General features: G+C 37.1%; 2 protein-coding genes across 4 annotated transcripts in view; both read right to left on the bottom strand.

The window, feature by feature from the left end:
* The window catches only part of LOC142339107 (uncharacterized), a 382,233-nt gene that overhangs the window by 277,083 nt on the left and 85,747 nt on the right, over positions 1 to 19,403 (bottom strand). The window lies entirely within an intron of this gene.
* On the bottom strand, positions 7,931 to 16,656 carry LOC142339759 (uncharacterized). Of its 2 annotated transcripts, none has more exons than XM_075390015.1 (8): positions 16,304 to 16,656; positions 14,277 to 14,563; positions 13,187 to 13,697; positions 12,535 to 12,788; positions 11,181 to 11,340; positions 9,547 to 9,653; positions 8,894 to 9,198; positions 7,931 to 8,396 (listed from the first exon to the last, which is right to left on the bottom strand). In XM_075390015.1, the coding sequence occupies exons 1-8, from the start codon at positions 16,396 to 16,398 to the stop codon at positions 8,151 to 8,153; spliced, it is 1,965 nt and encodes a 654-aa protein (XP_075246130.1). In that variant the 5' UTR covers positions 16,399 to 16,656; the 3' UTR covers positions 7,931 to 8,150. The 2 variants fall into 2 exon arrangements, with proteins under 2 accessions (XP_075246130.1, XP_075246131.1); XM_075390016.1 differs by lacking the exon at positions 16,304 to 16,656 and adding an exon at positions 15,485 to 15,731.

Genomic DNA, 19,403 nt, shown 5'->3' with positions numbered 1-19,403 from the left:
TCATCTTGCATCAACCTCACGTCCGATTCCCCGCGAGTCCAAGTTATTGGGGCCTGTTCTTTCTTGTTTTCTAGCAGTTGGTTATCTTCTAGATCCACTATTTCGTTATACTGACCCTCAGCAGTAAGCCTTAGATGATCAGTGGCCTTGGAAATTGCTCTGTCTATATCCACAGCCTCGGGACAATTTCCGGTCATCTCTTCTCTTTCTCCGGGTTCCCACTCAAGGCTCTCCTCTGTGCGTCTTGTGAGTCTATGCGTTGGCATGTTTTGATCCAGCACGGTTGACGACTTGGAAATTAAACTCCTGTAGGAACTGACACATTCGGAACGTCATTCCTGTTGCATCATCGTCATTGTCTTGCCTGAAGAGCCAGCGAAGGCTAGCGTGATCGGTTCGAATGATAAACGGCAGTCCCCATATGTATATTTTATACCACTTCAATGCCTGTATCACTGCAACTGCCTCGCGTTTGGTTTTGGAGTACATCATTTCTGTTTTTGTGAGGACCCTATTTGAGTAAACAATTGGCCACTCCTCACCATCAACAACATTAGAGATCACTGCTCCTAAACTTACTTTGCTGGCATCGGTATCAATGATGAAGTGGCAATCAAAACCAGGAAACTGCATAACAGGCGCGGTAGCAAGTTCGACTCGAAGTCTATCAAATGTTAATTGGCAGTCGGAACTCCACTCAAAGCGAGCATCTTTCTTTGTGAGATCCGTGAGTGGTCTTGCAATCCGTGCAAAGTCTCTCACAAAGCGTCTATAGTAGTTGCAGAAGCCAACGAAAGACCGAATCTGTTTCACCGTCTTTGTTACTGGCCAATGCTTTAACGCCGAAACTTTATCAGGGTCACGTTTTACTCCCCCGTTGCCAATAATATGACTAAGATTTACAATTTCTCGTTGAAATAATTTACACTTTTGGAGCTTCAACTTCAATTTCAGCGCTCGCAGTGTTTGAAAAACAGTTCGCAAATGTTCCCAGCTTTATTAGTACTGTAAGCAAGGACGTCGTCTAGGAAGATGAGAATAAATTTGTAAAGGTAGTCTCTAAAAACTTCATTCATCAATCCTTGGAACGTACCAGGTGCATTTGACGATCCAAAAGGCACTCGAACGTATTCATAAAAACCTCCATCCGGTGTCAGGAAAACCGTTTTGTGACAATGCTCTGGAGCCAAGGGAATCTGCCAAGATCCACTTGCCAAGACCATTGAGTAAAACACTTTTGCTTCCTTCAGTGCATCGAACGACTGGTCGATCTTAGGAATTGGGAAAGCATCTTTGATTGTTACATCGTTCCATTTTCAGTAGTCAATACAAACCTGCACACTTCCGTTCTTCTTTTTTACAAGTACTACTGGGAAACTGTAAGGACTTTGGGCCGGCCGAATTATCCCCTGGTCCTAACGCTCTCAAATCATTCAAGTCATTGCCTGTCACATCAGGCGCCGACAACTCAAGAACTTTTTGGACATAGTCTTCAAGTTGAGACGTCGGTTTCCACTCATTCTGTAAATGAACATCAAGATGTGTTTCAACAGTCTTGGCAAAGGCAATCGAATCGGTTTGGGTCAATTTTTGAGCTATTAGAAACTTCTGTAGCATGCACAGTCATTTGACGTTCATGAGAAACCGCCTCAATAAAAGTTGTCAACCTTTTCGGTCCTTCAATTCGTATTGGCACTGTTGATCCCTCTTTCTGACTTGTCCAAAGCTGATCAGAATCCAAGCCGAAAATGCAACGGTGCCCCTTTAAAGTCTCAAGGCCCAGAATCATTTGGTTGTCGACATCATGCGTGACTAAAGCTTCAATATCAGTGTGTATTTCGCCCAAACGTAGATGCAATTTAGCTCTGCCGATAACGTCAACTCGTTTACCGTCTGCTGTTTCCAGTCTACCAGTATCATTTTCCATTCGAATCGGAATATCCAAAGGAAACAAGGTATTGTAACTGATTATGTTCGTGTTTGCTCTCGTATCGATAAGAAGGGCTAGCTTCGTGTCATTCAACTCTTCGAGACTAGAATGCTGTATGGCTCTTTTCCTTGCTCAGGCAACTCACGCATTTGGTCTGTTGGGGACGTCTTTGTAACTAGGGGTTCGTCCAACTGATGATACATTCTTAACTGATTGGACTGCGATCCTTCGTTATTGATGGCAACCGCTGTTTGGGTTTATTTTTTGTGTTTGGCCGGTATAAACCCTTCCCTCCGGAAGTCTCCGGTGGGCCCGGCCCTTTTCTAGTTTAAAAGACTGTTGCTAAGAAGTGGACACTCTCTCTTGAAGTGATCTGAACTTCCACAATGAAAACAGCCTGTACCACCATGTCGTCGTTGTTGGCCAAGGTTGTATTGTCCCTGCGGTCGAGAAGCTGACGCAAATCCCTGTCCATATCGACTATCTGGAAGGTACGGATTGAACAATTGCTTTCCAGTGTTCTGAGGTGCTTGAGCTTGCTCTGCTCGGGGTCCCGGTATGACAGACGAGACAAACTTACTCATCATCGAAGATATATTTGACATAAACTTTTCCTGACTGTCAACAAGTTTGTGAATTTTTGTCCCAAGCGCATCATTAGACAGTGGTATTTGTGCAATTGAAGTGCCCTGAACACCTCTTGATGCTTGTGAAGTCAAAGGCTGAGTCACAACCGGGTCAGACGAAGTTGCCTCCGCTATAGTCCTTATTGCCGATATTTTATTCCGCTGTCGATATCGCGAACCTTTTGTAATGGCTTCAAGACTCAATGCTCTGTTTACAGCTTCAACGAATGTTTGTGGATCCTCCCGAAGAAGCAATTCATAAACATCGGAGTCAAACAAACCATCAATAAACTGTTCCTCGTTCATATCATCTCGGGACAAGGCGTTCCTGTGTGTATTTGTGATATCCACCAATGCCCGTACTCTTCTCGAAAACTCACGCATTTCTTCCTTGTCACCCTGCATGAGTGCCTTTAACTCAGCTCTGGCCGTGCGTTGATCTCTGTAAGGTGACATTCTTGGGTCCAATTACTCAAAAAGTGTTGGCGGCAAATTCCTTCCCACTTGTCTCCTAAATCTAGCAGGCATGGAGGTGAACTCGTCAAGTGCCCACGATGTTAAACAAGATGAAAGGGCCCGAATCGCTGTGATATTGTCCCAACCATTCGTGTCAGCTAGCCAGAGAAAGTGCTTTTTCGAGGGGTATGGATCCAGCCTCAATCTGCCCGGTCCAAAAACCCAGCGGCCATTGTCTGGAGCATCTTCATCACTGACCTCATCACCTCTGTCCAGTGCGAGAAAATCGTTAGGTAGATCATCTCCGTTTTAACTTATTTCGGAAAACTTCACCACTTAGTGGATAAAAATAATCTTACAGAAATATAAAAGGAGCGATGCCCACCCAGGAGCGCCACTGTCGTCTTCTGAATTTCTAACTAGGCTATCAGTGAGGGGTCTCTGTTGCGCAGAAGATCGATCAACCTTAATTAGAACCAATACCGAAAGTTTAAAAGAAAATGGTGAAGCAGGTGCTACCTTGTCTCTTTTCTGAGTTTTTCCCCTCGTCCATTCTTGCCGGCTGTTAAAAGTGCTTTGTCCCAAAAACGTTAAATTGAATAGAGATCACTAGCACAAATATAGAAACCACAGTGAATAAAAGCAACTCGAAATCAACAAAAAACTTGAGACAAATTCGACTTCAAAAATTTTAGATAAGTTCAAAATGTTATCGTGATTCACTCGCAATCTACTGTACCAAGTTGCTCACAGTTTCCTAACTGGTCTTGCAACTTTTAAAAAACTGTTGAAAGTTTAGTCCCACTAAACCAACTGCTTCCTAGCTCAGTCGTTTCTCTCTCTCTCTCTCTCTCGCTCTCTCTCTCTCTCTCTCTCTCTACAATTTATACTCGATAAACTGATTACAACTTTTTCTATTTGGCTAACTTTATCTTATCTTAATTAAATACACTTTAAGCATTTAGGTGAACACCGTGAGTCAATTTCTGCTAGGTGGCAATTTCATTTGAAAATGTGAACATTTGAATTGCTTTAAACTAGCATTCTCGCAAGTAAACTTCAGTTCTCAGCTTATCGTCCTTACTACAAAGTCTTGAATTTATACTCTATCGAAATGGACAGTCGTACATACTTCGAGATTTTCCTGTACTTGCGTTCAGGGGGTTTACCCCAGGAATTGTCATTGATTTGAGAAAAATAGTATTCGCCGCCGAAGCCGAAAAATTTACACAAAAAATGGTCATTTATACTTGATTGGTTCCGAAATTCATGTACTACATCGTTCAAATGCTCGTGCGAAGGTATCGATGCAGACCCCAAGCAATACATCGATCCAATAATCACCTGTCCAGAGACAAATTAGGACCCTTAGTTTGACAAAAATTTATGTTTATGCATCTTCAGACATGGTGCGAAACAGTTATTCGTGATTGTTCTAATTGCAATGATAATGTAATCTACCGCCACACTATGGGAACAAAAATTTTTATCCTCCCAGAAACCCTCGACCGGTTATGTCGCGAGATGGGACTAGAGAAGAAGAGAAGATACTGTTATGAATTGTTTAAAAGGTAAGAAAATCCAATTCCGTTTAATAACTATATATATTACAAAGCCCAATTCCTTTTAGCTGCCCTGAATTGGACACCTCGGAATATGAGCCTATTGCATTAGACGTAGCTCATCCTATATACAATTGTTTTAGTGCCTGTCTGTCGTCCATTATTACTGGGAATCTCACGCAGGCGGTTGAATTCGAAAAATTGTTTGTCAAACAACGCACTGGGTCCGATCAGCACCTTTACGACAGACCCGGTAAAGTAATCTTATCTAGAGGGATCGGGGAGGTCAAATTTTTCCAAACAACAACTTTAGACTATTTGCTCGACGCTTCCGTATTAATATTTATGTATACTATGACTCTGGCTACGATGAACAACCTTACCATCTCAGTCTAACTGGGACTCACAAAGGATTAATCCGGTGCGGCATAGTTCTTAAATTCTAGCTAGTGGAGGGTATACCGCATTGTCTAATAATATACCGCTGCGACATGAAACAAAGGCATGAAAGGTAAATTAATTCTTATATATACATACAACTTGTTTATTTAAGTCCAATTTTTCTTCCGTTTTTCAACTCTCCCTCATCTTTTTCTTCTTGTTCAACCATCAAGCGCACCGCAAAGGCCATTTCGGGGTCCCTTTTATCAAATTCGGCCAAGTCAATTCCCCCCGTTGCCGCCATTCGCTGATTGACTGTCTTTAGTTTCTTTTTCTCTTGTAATTTAGTAACTTTTATTCGTTTCTTCTCTTTATCTTTTAGCTCCCCACCAGTTGCCGCCTGTACCGCAGATGTTCCCGGCTCAAAAAGTGAGGCTTCGGGAGAAGGAGGGGGCGCGGAGTCAGTTTCAGGGGACATTTGACCCCGATTTCCCCTGTATGGAGAAAGTTTCAGCTCTTTTACGACTTTCTTTTTATTTTTAGTTCTAGCCATTTTGCACTCCCGAACTATGCTATTTTGATTATGTATACAACTCAGTTTAATCAGGTCTCCTATTTGTCTCATCAATCTATTCTTACAGCCTTTTATTATTTAAAATAAAACGATACGCCTTTAGTTTATCCGGTTTGGAACTATGCTAACATTTGTTTTGATAAGACTTCGTGGGTCCATTTGTTTGATTTCAACAAAGTGCTTAAAATAGTTCAACCAAGCTACGGTATAATTATCTTAAATAGAATGTCCTAATTACGCGCTTTCTAAAGAGCCCACATACACGCACTTTCGCCATCTTTAACTATACCAGCTTTATACTCAGTTTCATGTTCGCTACAATATGAGTCTATTATAACCGAACATTGGATAATTGATCAAAAGCATCAAAGTGGATTGGATAAAATGGCATTAGGTAAATTGGCATTGGGTGAAATGGAATTGATTGAAATGTGATGTGAACAATATTTACACACGGTGGTTATCGCCATCCAGACATTATCAAAGTCCGAGGCGGAGCCTAGCAGTTGAATAGCTTCGAAATGGCAACAACTTTGTGATAGTGTTTTTAGTGAACTCTAGTTTTGATGACAACAATTGCACATCATTATCACACTGTTGCCGTGGTTAGACTACAATTAAGCACACTCTTTTATGGCCACTGTTTATATAAAAACAATCAATGGTGACTAAAGAGTGTTGTAAACTCGCACCCACCCTTTAAAAATTATAAACTCGCAGCCTAAAAGAAAGTGAGTTGTTATAGTGCGAGAGAGCAACTAAGAAGTGAAAGGATAGCGCAAGAGTCTTTTTGATTCCCAGTTCACCAATCGTACAACTTTTTTTGATTTCTTTCTAGCATTTTAGGATATAAATGATTCTTAGTAATCATACTATGTCATATTAGGTCATTACTAGTAATCATTCTTAGTAATAATTTGGGATTCTTTGCTTTACGACTTCGCTTGTACGTGAAAGCTGTTTTAAAAACCAATGGGTGACTAAAATGTGTCTTCTGCTCAAGTGATTCTTGCAATCTTGATAAACATTTAAGAAGTTACTAATTTTTTGTCATCTTATAGTTTAAAAATTTAAAAAACACACGTTAATGGAATCAACTGATGCACGTTCTGAAACAAGAATAATTCAATGCTATCGTTACAGTTGTGCAATTGCATCATAGCACTGGCTTTTTGGAGATAGAATTAATTTCTACAAAAAACAAAATTTATTATAAATTAGAATCATAGAAAACCGCACTCGCAAAGTAAATTATAATCAGAAACAGTGCACTAATTATAACTGTGATTTGAATTGTTCTTCTATAGTAATCTCGTCACCTTGCCAAATTACCAGCATAACTGGCTAACGTCGTGCATATTGCTCTCAAACTATCGGCGAACGGTTGGCTTTGGTAGTACCCAGTTTGGGAGAGATGCTAGCATGGGGGTGAGTGGAGTGGTGAGGGGAGAGAGGGGAGCATACGCAGTTGGTGTGGGGGTAGAGTTCGGAAGGCTGGACGGGGTACAAACAACTGGGTGGCGTGCCTGGGGGGGGGGGGTTGGGTTGTGATTGGGGGTGGTTGGCGGGGGGACTGAGGGGTCAAATTTCAAGATTAAGAACTGACCTTAACATCATGAAAATAAGGCGTAAGACTCTAAGAGCGCTTTACTTTTTATCCCGTTTTTGAGGAAAACGGTCAAATGGGTCACGCGAAAAATTGCAAAAAAGACCAAGAGGACTAATATAATTGCTACAAACTTTGTTAACAAGCAAAATTTTAAAAAGAAAAACTTTAAAGTATCTGACTGCATAGTTCTAGATTTTTTAATTATCGCGAGTCTCAATCACTTGATATGGCGTGCGTCTTAAATTGAAATTTTTTGTTTATTATTGCATGCCAATTTCAAAAACTGATGTTGGCATAAAACCTGCTTATATCAATTATATATTTGGCTCTACTTAGTAAAAAAAATTGTAGGTGTAAATCATGAGATTGTTTGCAATTGAATATTGATTAATGTTTCAAACTTGTAGCAGTGCTGGTTATTAATTTCTCACAGCAACTTTTTGAGGCACAAGACGCACTTTTATCGCGCAAGATATTTTAGGCCTTAAAAAAATTCAAAAGAATTCTTATATTTTATAGGAAGAATTTTTTATCGCATTTGAGCGGATAAGAAATTTTATTGTGTAAAATTACAGGAGAATTTATAGTGCTATTTTTGAAAAAATAGTGCTACTTTTGAAAAATTAGTGCTATTTTGTTAAACCATGAAAACTTTTGAAAACTTTTAAAATCATAGGTTAAAAACTTTCGGCCACGTGTAGGCCAAAAAATTTACATTTAACGGTGTTTTTAATGCTGCTATGATGCTACAACTAGAGTATAATAATTGCAGCATAAAATTTGATAAAAACGTAAAAATCTTTTAAAATTAGAATTATTCATGTGTACATTTTATCTACTAAACCATATCAATATCAACAAACTGTGCACAATTTTTCATAAAATAATAAAATTCATAAAATTGTTTTTCAACCAATAATTGATGTATTTGTGTGCAAACTATCCGTGCAATCAGTGCCGTGCACCTAAGAAATTTTCATTATTTTCCAATCAGGATGGCGATTTAACTGATTTATCGCACTTGAATTTCATTGGCTGACGATGTGAGTCGTTTGAACGAGACATCTGTGACGTCACTGTCGTGTGAGTACTTTTCCTGAACAGATCCCGTAGGACTTGGAATTATCGGACTGGTTTCGGACTTCAAAAGGCCAACTCGGTTCTCGAATGAGTTGGTGAGTTTGGAGATAGTTGACTCATTGTTAAGAATTGAGTCAATTAAAAGCAGTCTTCTGTTGTTTGAATTTGGAGACAGATCCTGAAATAGAAAACTGGTTAAGAACCAATTGTTTTTCGCAATCTAAGGGCATGTTATTAAATTAATACACGTCGCTAAGATCTGACAGGTCATCAATAGGCTTTCAAAAATCCTAATCAGGTGACCCTAAAACAGATTATAGATATTTATTGAAGACGCCTTGTATCAAAATTATTAATTTATAAAGTTTCGACATATATTTTATTATCATGATTGTTGGTTTAAAATGCATCTTTTCAGAAGTTGTAGCGTTTCAACGATTTAAAAATTTCAAATAAAACTGCCTTTTTCATTATCCTTGGCAGATGGTTTTGCATAAATTTCGAAATCATTCAACAAGATTTTTCTGAAAACATTTTTTCAATCGTTTTAATTGGTTATAGCAAAACCTAAATGTTGATTTCTAACCAAGTTTTGAGCCACCTATTTATGGAATAAATCTCATAGTAAAAATAATTATAATTTTAGTGGATTCAAATCATAAACAATTTTCTAACCTTTTCCGAGTTACTTTTGTTGGCTGTATTGTTGGCCGTGGTAATGTTTGTGAACTTGTCAAAATGATCCAGACTGCTTCGAATGACTGAGCTGGGGGAGAGGGGAGAGCCCAGACTGTGTCCCTCCTTTGCCCCGTTGAAGGGGGAGGGACTGCCACCACTGCTGCTGGGGCACATTTGCGTCAACTCAAGGGGCGACAATTTTCCCCCCATTGACAGGTGGTTGTTCTGTGTAGAGTTTTTAGACTCGACTCCGACCATAGAAGGGAATGGGTTCTTGTTATGTCTCAGTTTGCTTGAGAGACCTAGAAAAAAAATATCTGGTCAATTGCACCTACTTGAGCAATCCAGGGTTTTTAACAATAAAAATTGTCAATTTCGTCGAGCTTTTAACGAAAGTGAGCTTCGGTATCTTCAGTTTTAAGAACAACCATTCAACGAACATTCCAAAAAAATTGTCGTTTTTTTCAGGCGTTTTTTGTCGTTTTTTTGTCATTTTTTTCAGTCTTCTTAAAATTGGAGATTTCTAAGACCTCGCCACATTTTCAACCAAGATTCAATTGTTAAAATTTCCGATTCAATGGGTTGGTACTTTAGTTGCTTTTTGAGGTCATGTGCAAGTAAAGAACAAAGTTGAGAATTGGCTTTTGTACCTGAGATGCGCTCTTGTCTGGCTGCCCTGATCCTGGCCAGAGTTTCAAGTCTCTCTTGGCAAATGAGCTGCGACCCTCCTCCATTCAATGTATTCTGAGATTTGTGTCTAAAATACAAAAAAAAATCTCATTGCTGAAAATGATTCAGTATCAGAGTCTTCCAAACATTTTTAATTGAGTTTTCTTTTCTATGAGATTAAATACAGTCATTTTGATGACAAAAATTCATATGAGCAAATTAGGAAATTAATACAAGCAATAGTTTTTTGATACCAATGCAATAATTTTTTCAGGTCATATCCGAAATCAAGTCAAAATTTTCTCCAAGCAATACAGCCCTCATATTTCCTATAGATATGCTATACACTAGCAAAAAAACTGCTGCAAAATTTTCTGGGTGCCTCGTTTATAGTCAGATAATATTGCGAAACCTAATCCATTTAAACCTATAAAGAAAGTATTATTTGGTTTTTGAATGAGCCTTAGTGGTGAACGGATTCAAGTTTTGTAATAATTTAACTTCAGAATTTTTCAGATCAGAATCGTCGAAAAGAAAGTAGTATGTATTCCCTATTGCAAGATTGCTTTCAAGATAGATATAAAAACTTCAAGATTTTGAATCATTATTATTATTATTATGAAAATACGTACTGATCAGAGTCGGATAATATTGATCAGGCTAAAAAACATGATGTTTTGCAATGACTCAGCTTTGAGTAACCCTGTCAGGTGAAACTTAAAGAAAACAAACAGTTCTGAAGAAAACAAACAGTTCTGTGTCAAAATTAGTCAATTCTCCTTCCGCCTGTTTTCAGGGTGGTTTGACCTATATTCTCTCTCATTGACTGGTGTTCGCGAGACTGATTTATATGCTAGCTCCAATTTATACAGTTGCATAGATCCCCCCTCGTTTTGTTTTTAATAGCTTCGCCCTACCAGGTCAACCAAAACACATCAAAGTGTTTACGACTTGGCTTCTAAACAGTTTAAAGGAAGCAATATTAAGGTCAATTGCAACTGCCAACATACACTTGTCTGAGTTTGAAGGGAAAATTTGGCAGGATAAACAATTAAACTTTTATTTGTAAATAATTGCTAATCTTTAAACACTCTAGAAACAAATAGAGAGAGTTATATTGATTTAAGCTGCTGATAGTATTTGAAGCAGTTTCAAAGAGAGATTTGTGGGTTTTGGGGTTAAGTTGCTGAGTACTTGAGAAAGTTGACGGCATAAGTGGGCCACATTTTTGATAGCTCTGGTTTATGGCGATTATAACTGGTTAATAAACCAGAAAACTCATTACCAAGCTACCTACCCCAAATGAGAGATACATTTCTATAATATCAACATACAACAAACAATGACATGTTTGACAAAATCTTGTATTAGTCATCAATAAAAGCAAAAAAAGCTTTGGAAATTCCATTTTAAGTACTTGGATTTTTTAAAAGAAACTTTGATTTTCTTATAGTTAAGCAAATTTTTTGAGGTTGAAAACAAACTTGATTAAAAGTATTTTCTAATTTCTTTCAATAGAAATTTCAAAAAGTTGATAAAACATGCATTCATATGAAACCGACCATGGTGGGATTCGAACCAACGCCAGAAATTTGTCAAATTATGAAAGACTTACCTCAATTTGAGCATGTTGTCTTCGAACTTCTTGAACTCTTCAATCAAGTGAGCCATCAGGTGAGCCGGGTCAACCTGTTCCTTGCAAACTGGGCAAATTTTGCCCAATCCACTTTCCACTTTGGATTGTGGCAGGCTCGAGCATTCCATGGAAACAGTCACTGAAATAAAAGGAAGTTGAATTTGATTTTTAAAGCGAAAAACGTAAGAGATTTATGCTGATCTTAGGATTAAAAAGTGGTGACAAAATAAGTGATAACTTAGATTGGTTGGGGTTATAAATTTGCATAAAGTAGTTAGAAGCCAGATTTAAAATCAATTAAGGCTCGGATCAATCGCGCGCAATGGCAAAGTCACTAATTAGCATCACCCTTTGCCCATTGATTTGGGGGTGATTAAATTGGCATTTATGAGCCACAAAACTTGTAAAGGGATCTAATCTCAATTACAACAAGATTACAACACTCTTGTCATTGCCAAATCCTCCTTTTATTTTAAATAAATACAACCCATGCTATAAATCCCTAAAACTGCTTAAATGTGCTTTCAACTCCCCAGTATAGCCAGCAAAGGAATATGCACCCCCTTTTCGAGCCTTGCGTTACGTTGTGGAGGGGGGGGGGATGGATGGGGTTGGGTGGGGTGGGGGGATTGTGACATTAAAGACTCATTGAAAGCGAGTTCAGAAACAACATCATAAAGAAAATACAGAATTCAGTTTCTGGCTCCGTTTTATTACTAAATTTCCCCCCGAAAACTGGATGCAGTAAACTGGATAGATAGAACCGGAAATATTCACAAAGATTGCAGGTGAAATTGATAGATTTTGATTAAATTTGTCCAGAAAATATGCGGATATTGGAGAGGTTATGAATAATTAATGTGTAATATACTTGCAGTATCAGCATTGTATAAGTTGCTATGTTCTTACATCAATTATATAGCTTTACTAATTGATGAAGTCTCATTAAAACCTTGCATAACTGTTGAGCTCATTGGTTGAATTTTGGTATAAATTATTAATGAAATGATACTATAAACTATCCCTCGCCAAATACACGGTTTAACTGTATAAAAATCTTGATTGGTGACAGGAATATTACACTTGGTTTCACCTGCTTTTAATCATTAATAAATAGCCGCCAAAAACTATAAAAGCGAAATGCAACTTCCGTTTTGCGCTTTAAAACTGCAATTTTGTTCAACTTTTGAGCTTGTGAACACATTTTAATGCTGCATAAAAATTAAAATTTGCTCATTTTTCAAGTGAACAAAATTCTGAAGTGCAATAAAATGATGAAAAAGTTAGCATAAAACAATCCGCAGAAAAATATGCTTGTTTACTAATTAATCACCTTGTTTGTTTGTTGTTGTTGAAGATGTTATTAATGGTTGTTGAGTGGCACAGGTAGCCGATGATGAAACATCTGCTGAAGGACTTGAAGAGTGGGAATTTCGCCTGTCATCGCCAGCACTTTTCCCCACTTTTGCGGAAGTGGGGGACGTTCTGCAACTCAACTTTGCTTCCTTGTTCATTCCTGGTCTATTGGGAGACATATCATTGTCAAAATCATGTGTTTCATCAGTTGAATGGGAAGTTTCCAAACTTCTGAAAGAGAAGAAATTAAATGCTGAATTATTATGAAATAAAGAATTTTTTAACGACTGAAGAAAGACTTAATTCTAAGTTATGACTTTCAAAAATTGTTGCAAAATGTTAATGGGAAAAAATATCTGAAACATATTTTAAAAATTCTTGAAACATTACTGTGTTTCATAGTTTAGTGCTACTGGACTGGTAGTTTACTGCTAAAGAGCAGCGCAGGCGCAACTTGAAGCCATAATTTAGTAAAATTGCCATCTAAAATATTTAACTTTTCTTTCAAAAATTATTCAAAACTTTTGAATTTTGTGGTCCCTAAAGAACCAAAATGGCAGAAAGTTATTTTGAGAACAAAAATGGTCAACCAAAAATACGTGACTTTCTTAATCAAATGTTCCCTTTACCTTTTCAGATTCTGAGTTGATCCTAAAGGGCTCGTTTTCAAAGTTTCCAAATGCTTCGCTCTGTCAAGAGTCGAGTTCTCATTGCCATTTTGACTGTCTGGACTCTTCAGCAGGTTCGGAGACACTTTCTGCTCTTGTTGAGCATCATTTTGTTGTTTATCAAGCGCAACTGCAGCGTTGTTTGCCTGTGCGTTTAAAAAGTTTATTTGTTGCTGTCTGTGCTGATGCTGCAGATAGAAAATGTGATTATGAAGTGCCGCAAGTTTCACTCTATCGTCTGCTGCTGTTGAAATTCCCTGTGGTGTCCCGCCAGGTAACATTCCTGCAACGGAGTGTTGAGGGTTACCGTTGTTTGGAGTTCCTTGTGTCTGGGTTTGGTTGTTTTGAGTTTGTTGTTGTTGTTGTTGTTGAAGCAACATGGGTGAAAATAGCATCGCGGCTGCAGCTGACGGGTTCAGATTTGCAGCTGCGGCCATTGCTGCTAGGGCATTCGGGCTGCCATTTGCTGCGCCTGGAACCATTGAAAATGTATGATTTTAAATGTTTTGTAAAATGTATCATCACCAGAAATAATTACAGAAGACCAGCCCATATTAACAGAAACCTGGAAAGAACAATTTTTACATTGAACAATTGAATAATAGGACGTGTAAGCAATCGGAAGTATGTGTATATCAATCCTTGTAAAGTGAAATACGAATGTATCATTGAAGTAGGCAAGTTTCGTTTCTAGAAATTAATCGGGGAAAGCCATTAGTAGGTTTTCATAATAAAACGGACAGAAGCCAAAGTTTTTCAGTTCTTTTCTTGCGTGAGTTAAAAATTCTTAAAATTGAATAATTTTTTGCACATAATTTGCTACCCTTTTTCTACCCTTAAGCATTCATTGATTGGGAATTGAGTCTTATTTGTAACCCGAAAAAGCAAAATATCGAAGTGCGTTGCTCGCCATATTGTTAAAAATGCAAAATAAAAAGATTTTTCTAGTTTTCGCTTTTCTCTTTCTTAATCTACGAAAATTCATTAGTTAGAACAGCATTTTAAGTTGAGTTTTCAAACAGCACTTATTTGAACCAAATTACTCAGGTACCTTGAATTGCATTTTGCTGTCCAAGACCTGCCAAACCACTCCGCTGAGCGCCAGAGGGCGTCAAATCCATCACCGGTAGACCTCCCGGATGAGAACTGGTCAACGCCCCCAAAGGATTGGCCCCACTAGCAAATGGGTGGGGCAGTGGTTGAGCAGCCGCCCCAAGGAATGGACGAGGGGTCAGTGATTGGGTGTTTGGGTTTGGGTTGAGAAGTGGGTTGGCGGCAGAGCTGACAGGTGGGAGACCAGGGTGTGCCAGGCCACTTTGTTCGTAAAGTTGGGGCAACCTAAAGATATAAAAAAAATTGACAAAAACATTTTATTGACCTAAAAAATTTGTTCTCCTAAACAAAAATAAACAAATTTCAAACAATATACCCAAATTTGGAGCAATTTAACTGTAGAATGATTGATTAAGACTATAACACATTTTTTAGGAAAACTCGACAACTATTATACATGTTATTCTAACTCCGAATCTTCCAAAATCCGTCTGAAAATGTTCTTAAGTTTGATGTTCTTGCACGTACACACTCTTTTTTTAAACAAGAACTAAATTCAGTATATGAACTAAAAGCGTGTCCGGACAAAACAGTCCCAGACAAAACAGTCCCAGACAAAACAGTCCCAAATTGCAAAATATTCCCAGACAAAACAGTCCCAGACAAAATAGTCCCAAGAAACCAGACAAAACAGTCCCAGACAAAATAGTCCCAAATAAAATGTACCTAATGCCATTATACCCAATGTACTTTGAAATGTTCGTTCAATAATCCGACAACAAATTAGCAGTCGCTATTACCCGTATGTTTCTTGGAACTATTTTGTCTGGGACTGTTTTGTCTGGGAATATTTTGCTATTTGGGACTGTTTTGTCCGGGACTGTTTTGTCTGGGACTGTTTTGTCTGTTCACCCCTAAAAGATTGAAACTACTTGTAACAAAACAACTCACTAATTTATTTGGTCATAAATCACATACATTATTCCCATTTAATTACTTTGTTTTAATTTCATGCCGAAGAATCAAAAAACATGCTGCACACTTAGAGTGTTTCTCACTAAACTATAACCCCCCTCCCCCCTCCCCATATGGCATGTATGGCTATCATGTGAAAATTTCAAAATTTAATTTGAAAATTTTTTAAAAATGAATCTTTGAGCGTTGACAAGATTAGATCTGTTTTTTATGACATAACGTGAAACTCACCATTTATTGTGTTTGGAGGATAGATCCATTTTCTGTTTTTCCTATCTTGGAGAGAGGACAAATTTAGAAACTCAATAACACAAAATCAATATTGATGTTGAAGCAACTTTAAAAGAGGTGGTGGCTTGTAAGAATGAAGATTATAATTTTTGTAAAAATTTAATAAAAATTTGGCCAAGTTGGTTTGGAAGGAAACGTGTGACGTGTGTGCTTTTCGGGCGGTACTTCAAAGCCTAATGAAGAGAGATTAATTAATGGGTGATAAGTTGAAAAGATTCTAATATCACTTGAACAAATAAAGGTTCACGCAATGTAAGAGCAGTGCTCTAAATAAACATCACCTAACACTATAGTGAAAATTTAATAATGAAAATTAATAAAAAGTGATGTGCCATCTAACTAGTTGGCTCTTAAACAAACAGTCCCTGTTTGGCACTACTTTCCAACTGATTATTTTTAAAACCGATTATCATTTAAGACGAAAATTTAAAATACGCCTAAACTACAAATGGGGACAAAATCATAGAAAAACAAAACAATCCATTGATATGAATTTTTTGTTTAAAAATTTAAAATTAAAAAATTAACGAATATTTTTTAAATTATCTCACAAAATTAATAATTCTTACATTTTCGTAATTAAAATTAACTGCTAATTGATGATCTGTTTACAAAAGCATCGGCCTAGCAGCACAGCTTTCAGGATTTCAAGGTGTTGTTTTTTAAATAAACAATTACAACAACATCACTTTAAACCAAACATTTTAACAATCAAGAATTTACAATTTGTTTACATTCGTGTGTACAGTACATACATACCTTTGGACGTTGTAGTTCTGGTCTAAGTATCTTCGGTACAACATTAACGCGTGCTGGTGTTGTTGTTGTTGACTTTGTTGATTAGCCAAATCCATTTTTGGGATCACTATCAGAAAATTTTCAGATTCCGCGCAAAACTGCAGGCTGTTTAATAAAACCAGGAAGTTCGAAAACTAATAAACAAATTTGTGTCTAAAACTTGTTCCAACACTTTTGCGATACTATTTAGTAAAATTAATAAATTAGAAAATAATTTTTGTTTAACTCGCGCAATCGATAAACAAATTTTGAACAATTAAGCAAACTGGTTTGTAAAAAAAAACTAAAAAAGAAAAACTCGCTTTTTAACACGGCTTGAAAAGAAAAATTGCCAAAATGTTGCGCAAATTTTCACATGGAAAAGATTACAAGTGTTTGAAATAAGATAAGGAAACAATATCTTCACTATAAGATCACTCCAGAGAGGTGCTGAAATAATTAGCCAATCAGAGAGCGGCGGCTGTAGAGAGGAACGTTTCAGCTTATTTTCTCCCCCTTTTTGTCCAATTATCCAGATTATGTCATTAAACAGGTAGAGAAGAGGTAAGTATGATCCGTTAGCCGAAAAGCGCGATGATCAGAGAGACAAATCAGCAGGATTGTCGAAACAAAAAAATCTTCCTGGTGTTGCCATTGTACCTAAAGCACAGATTTGCAATTTACAAGTAGAGTCAGTGGAACTTTGGCGCTCGTTTGGCATTTTTACCTGTTTACCTATTTTGCACATAGTTTATTAAGATTAATAATAGGATAATGAACTGTGGGATTCGTACGCACCAAAACAGTTCGGTTGAATTTTCCTAACAGAGTTAACGTCATCTTAACTTTACCCTAAAGGAGATAAGGTGAAAATCTAAAAATTTAGCATAACGATGCTAAGGTAAAATTATCCTAACTTTTTTGAATGAATCGACGATTAAAAGAAGACACGTTTTTTTTTGTGAAGTATTATTATAGTCAACAAAAGATGTCGCCTTCAGCAATCAATTGACAAAAAGGGTAAAGTGGATCAAGACAAATTTTCAAGTTACAATGTCTCTATTAAAAGTTTTAAAGTAGTACCCACTTAAGATTTAAAGTGAATTTCAAATAAGTTAAGGCACGTCATAACTATCTTAAAGTTTCAGGTAAGTTAATGCGATTAGTCAGGTAAATTTACCTTAAATACATTTAGTGAGTATCCGCTAATTGATTGTGTGTGTGAGAGAAAGAGGCGTGTGTGTGTGTGTGTATGTGTGTGTGTGTTTATATGTGTGTGTATGTGTGTGTGTGTGTATGTGTGTGTGTGTGTGTGTGTGTGTGTGTGTGTGTGTGTGTGTGTGTGTGTGTGTGTGTGTGTGTGTGTGTGTGTGTGTGTGTGTGTGTGTGTGTGTGTGTGTTTATATATATATATATGTGTGTGTGTGCGTTCGTGCCTGTGTATATTGTGTGGGGGGTTGGGGTGCAGCCAACTGACGGAATAAATTTTTAGTCTCATCCCAGTCGACAACGAATGGTTATCTTGCAAGAGTCTGGCAAAATCTTGCAAGACGATACATCGTCTTGCAAGATTTTCTTCCAAAGTCTTGCAAGATCTTGCAAGATAACTCTTTGTCTTGCAAAAATCTTGCAAGATAACCATTCATTTTGCAAATATGCAATTAAATGGAACATGATCGAACAAGATCAAAATGAGACGCGAACATTGCTTCCCATCAATTTTTTTTACATTTTGATACATAATTACAACCAAAATAGCATCAACTTTGTTTTCTTCCGCTCAAACTAAAAATTGAGTCAATTTAGAAAAAGAAAGTAAATTGTTTTCGATAGTAGCAAAACAAGAAATTTGAAGCACGAATTAATGTAAATAAATGAGAGTATCCAGTATTATTCGCAGCGGCTGTAATGAAATACAGATATCTGGTATAAATTTTGTTTCAAATGATCTCTGAAAACTCATTCCACCATATTTTGGTAATAGTTTGCGCTAAATGAAAGATAATGCGTCTAAAACAGCCAATGATAGCGGAGCTCGACCGGAACGAACTTGCAAGAATCTTGCAAGATAACCATTTTTCTTGCAAGATAGCCATCTTCTTGCAATATCTTGCAAGATAACCATTTTCTTGCAAGATCGAGCAAGATAACCATTTTTTGCAAGAATCTTGGAAGATCTTGCAAGATAACCATCTGGTCTTGACTAGGGATTCTATGTCTTGATAGAAAAAATTTTTACTCTCCTTCTATGCAGGAAAAAAAAACAAAAATTCTGATACATTTAAAGGCACTTTTAACTTTCAGAGTAATTAAAAACTAGAATAAGGCTTTGGTCAAAATTCAAACCATTGACAATGTGTGCTGCATATATAAAAGCAAATAAGGGGAATTTTGCTTCCTAAGAAAACAGACTCCGCCTTTATGAAAAACGTTGCTAACTTAATTAATAAACGTTCGGAGGCAGTTTTCTTTATAAAATTATTATAAAGAACAAAATGGCTGCGTACTTAATTTCATTTCTGGAAAGAAAAAAAAAGAAAAACTTAATAAAAAGATCTGCAGTTTACGTTGGAACATGGAAAACAAATGTTCATTTGAGGGTTATAAGCTAAAAAACTGAAACTGCAAATGAAAACGAAACTACCTTTCATTACAGTCCAGTGCTGGGACGCACAAAATTTGCGTGAAGTACACAAAAAACGCATTCCAATAACATCTCTTCAAACTTCATCAAGAATGGGAGTTTGCAATGAGAAGCAAAAAAATTTCTAATATCATGGTAAAATTTCGAGTCAATTTCAGAGCTTTTGTCATTGTTTATGCATTGTTTATAGAACCAAACAATATTAAACACAATTCAGTTTTGGCTATAAACAAATCTCCGGTATAAGAGAAGAAAAGCCAGCAAAGCAACGAACGTCAATAGTCCCTAAACTTTCTATTTTCATTTCCTTTTCTTGAAATCAGCAATTCCATTAAAATTCACTAAAAGAACTGCCTGAGAAACTGATGCTCTCCTGTTCACAAGACAAAATTCTGTTGTGATCAAGCAAATTCTTAACATGTAAGTGAAAAAACTTGT

Source organism: Convolutriloba macropyga, chromosome 5 (assembly GCF_964194025.1).
Source record: "Convolutriloba macropyga chromosome 5, txConMacr16.3, whole genome shotgun sequence".
NCBI lineage: Eukaryota > Metazoa > Xenacoelomorpha > Acoela > Convolutidae > Convolutriloba > Convolutriloba macropyga.
Note: the sequence above shows the minus strand (reverse complement) of the source record. Positions and strands in the feature narration are given on the sequence as shown.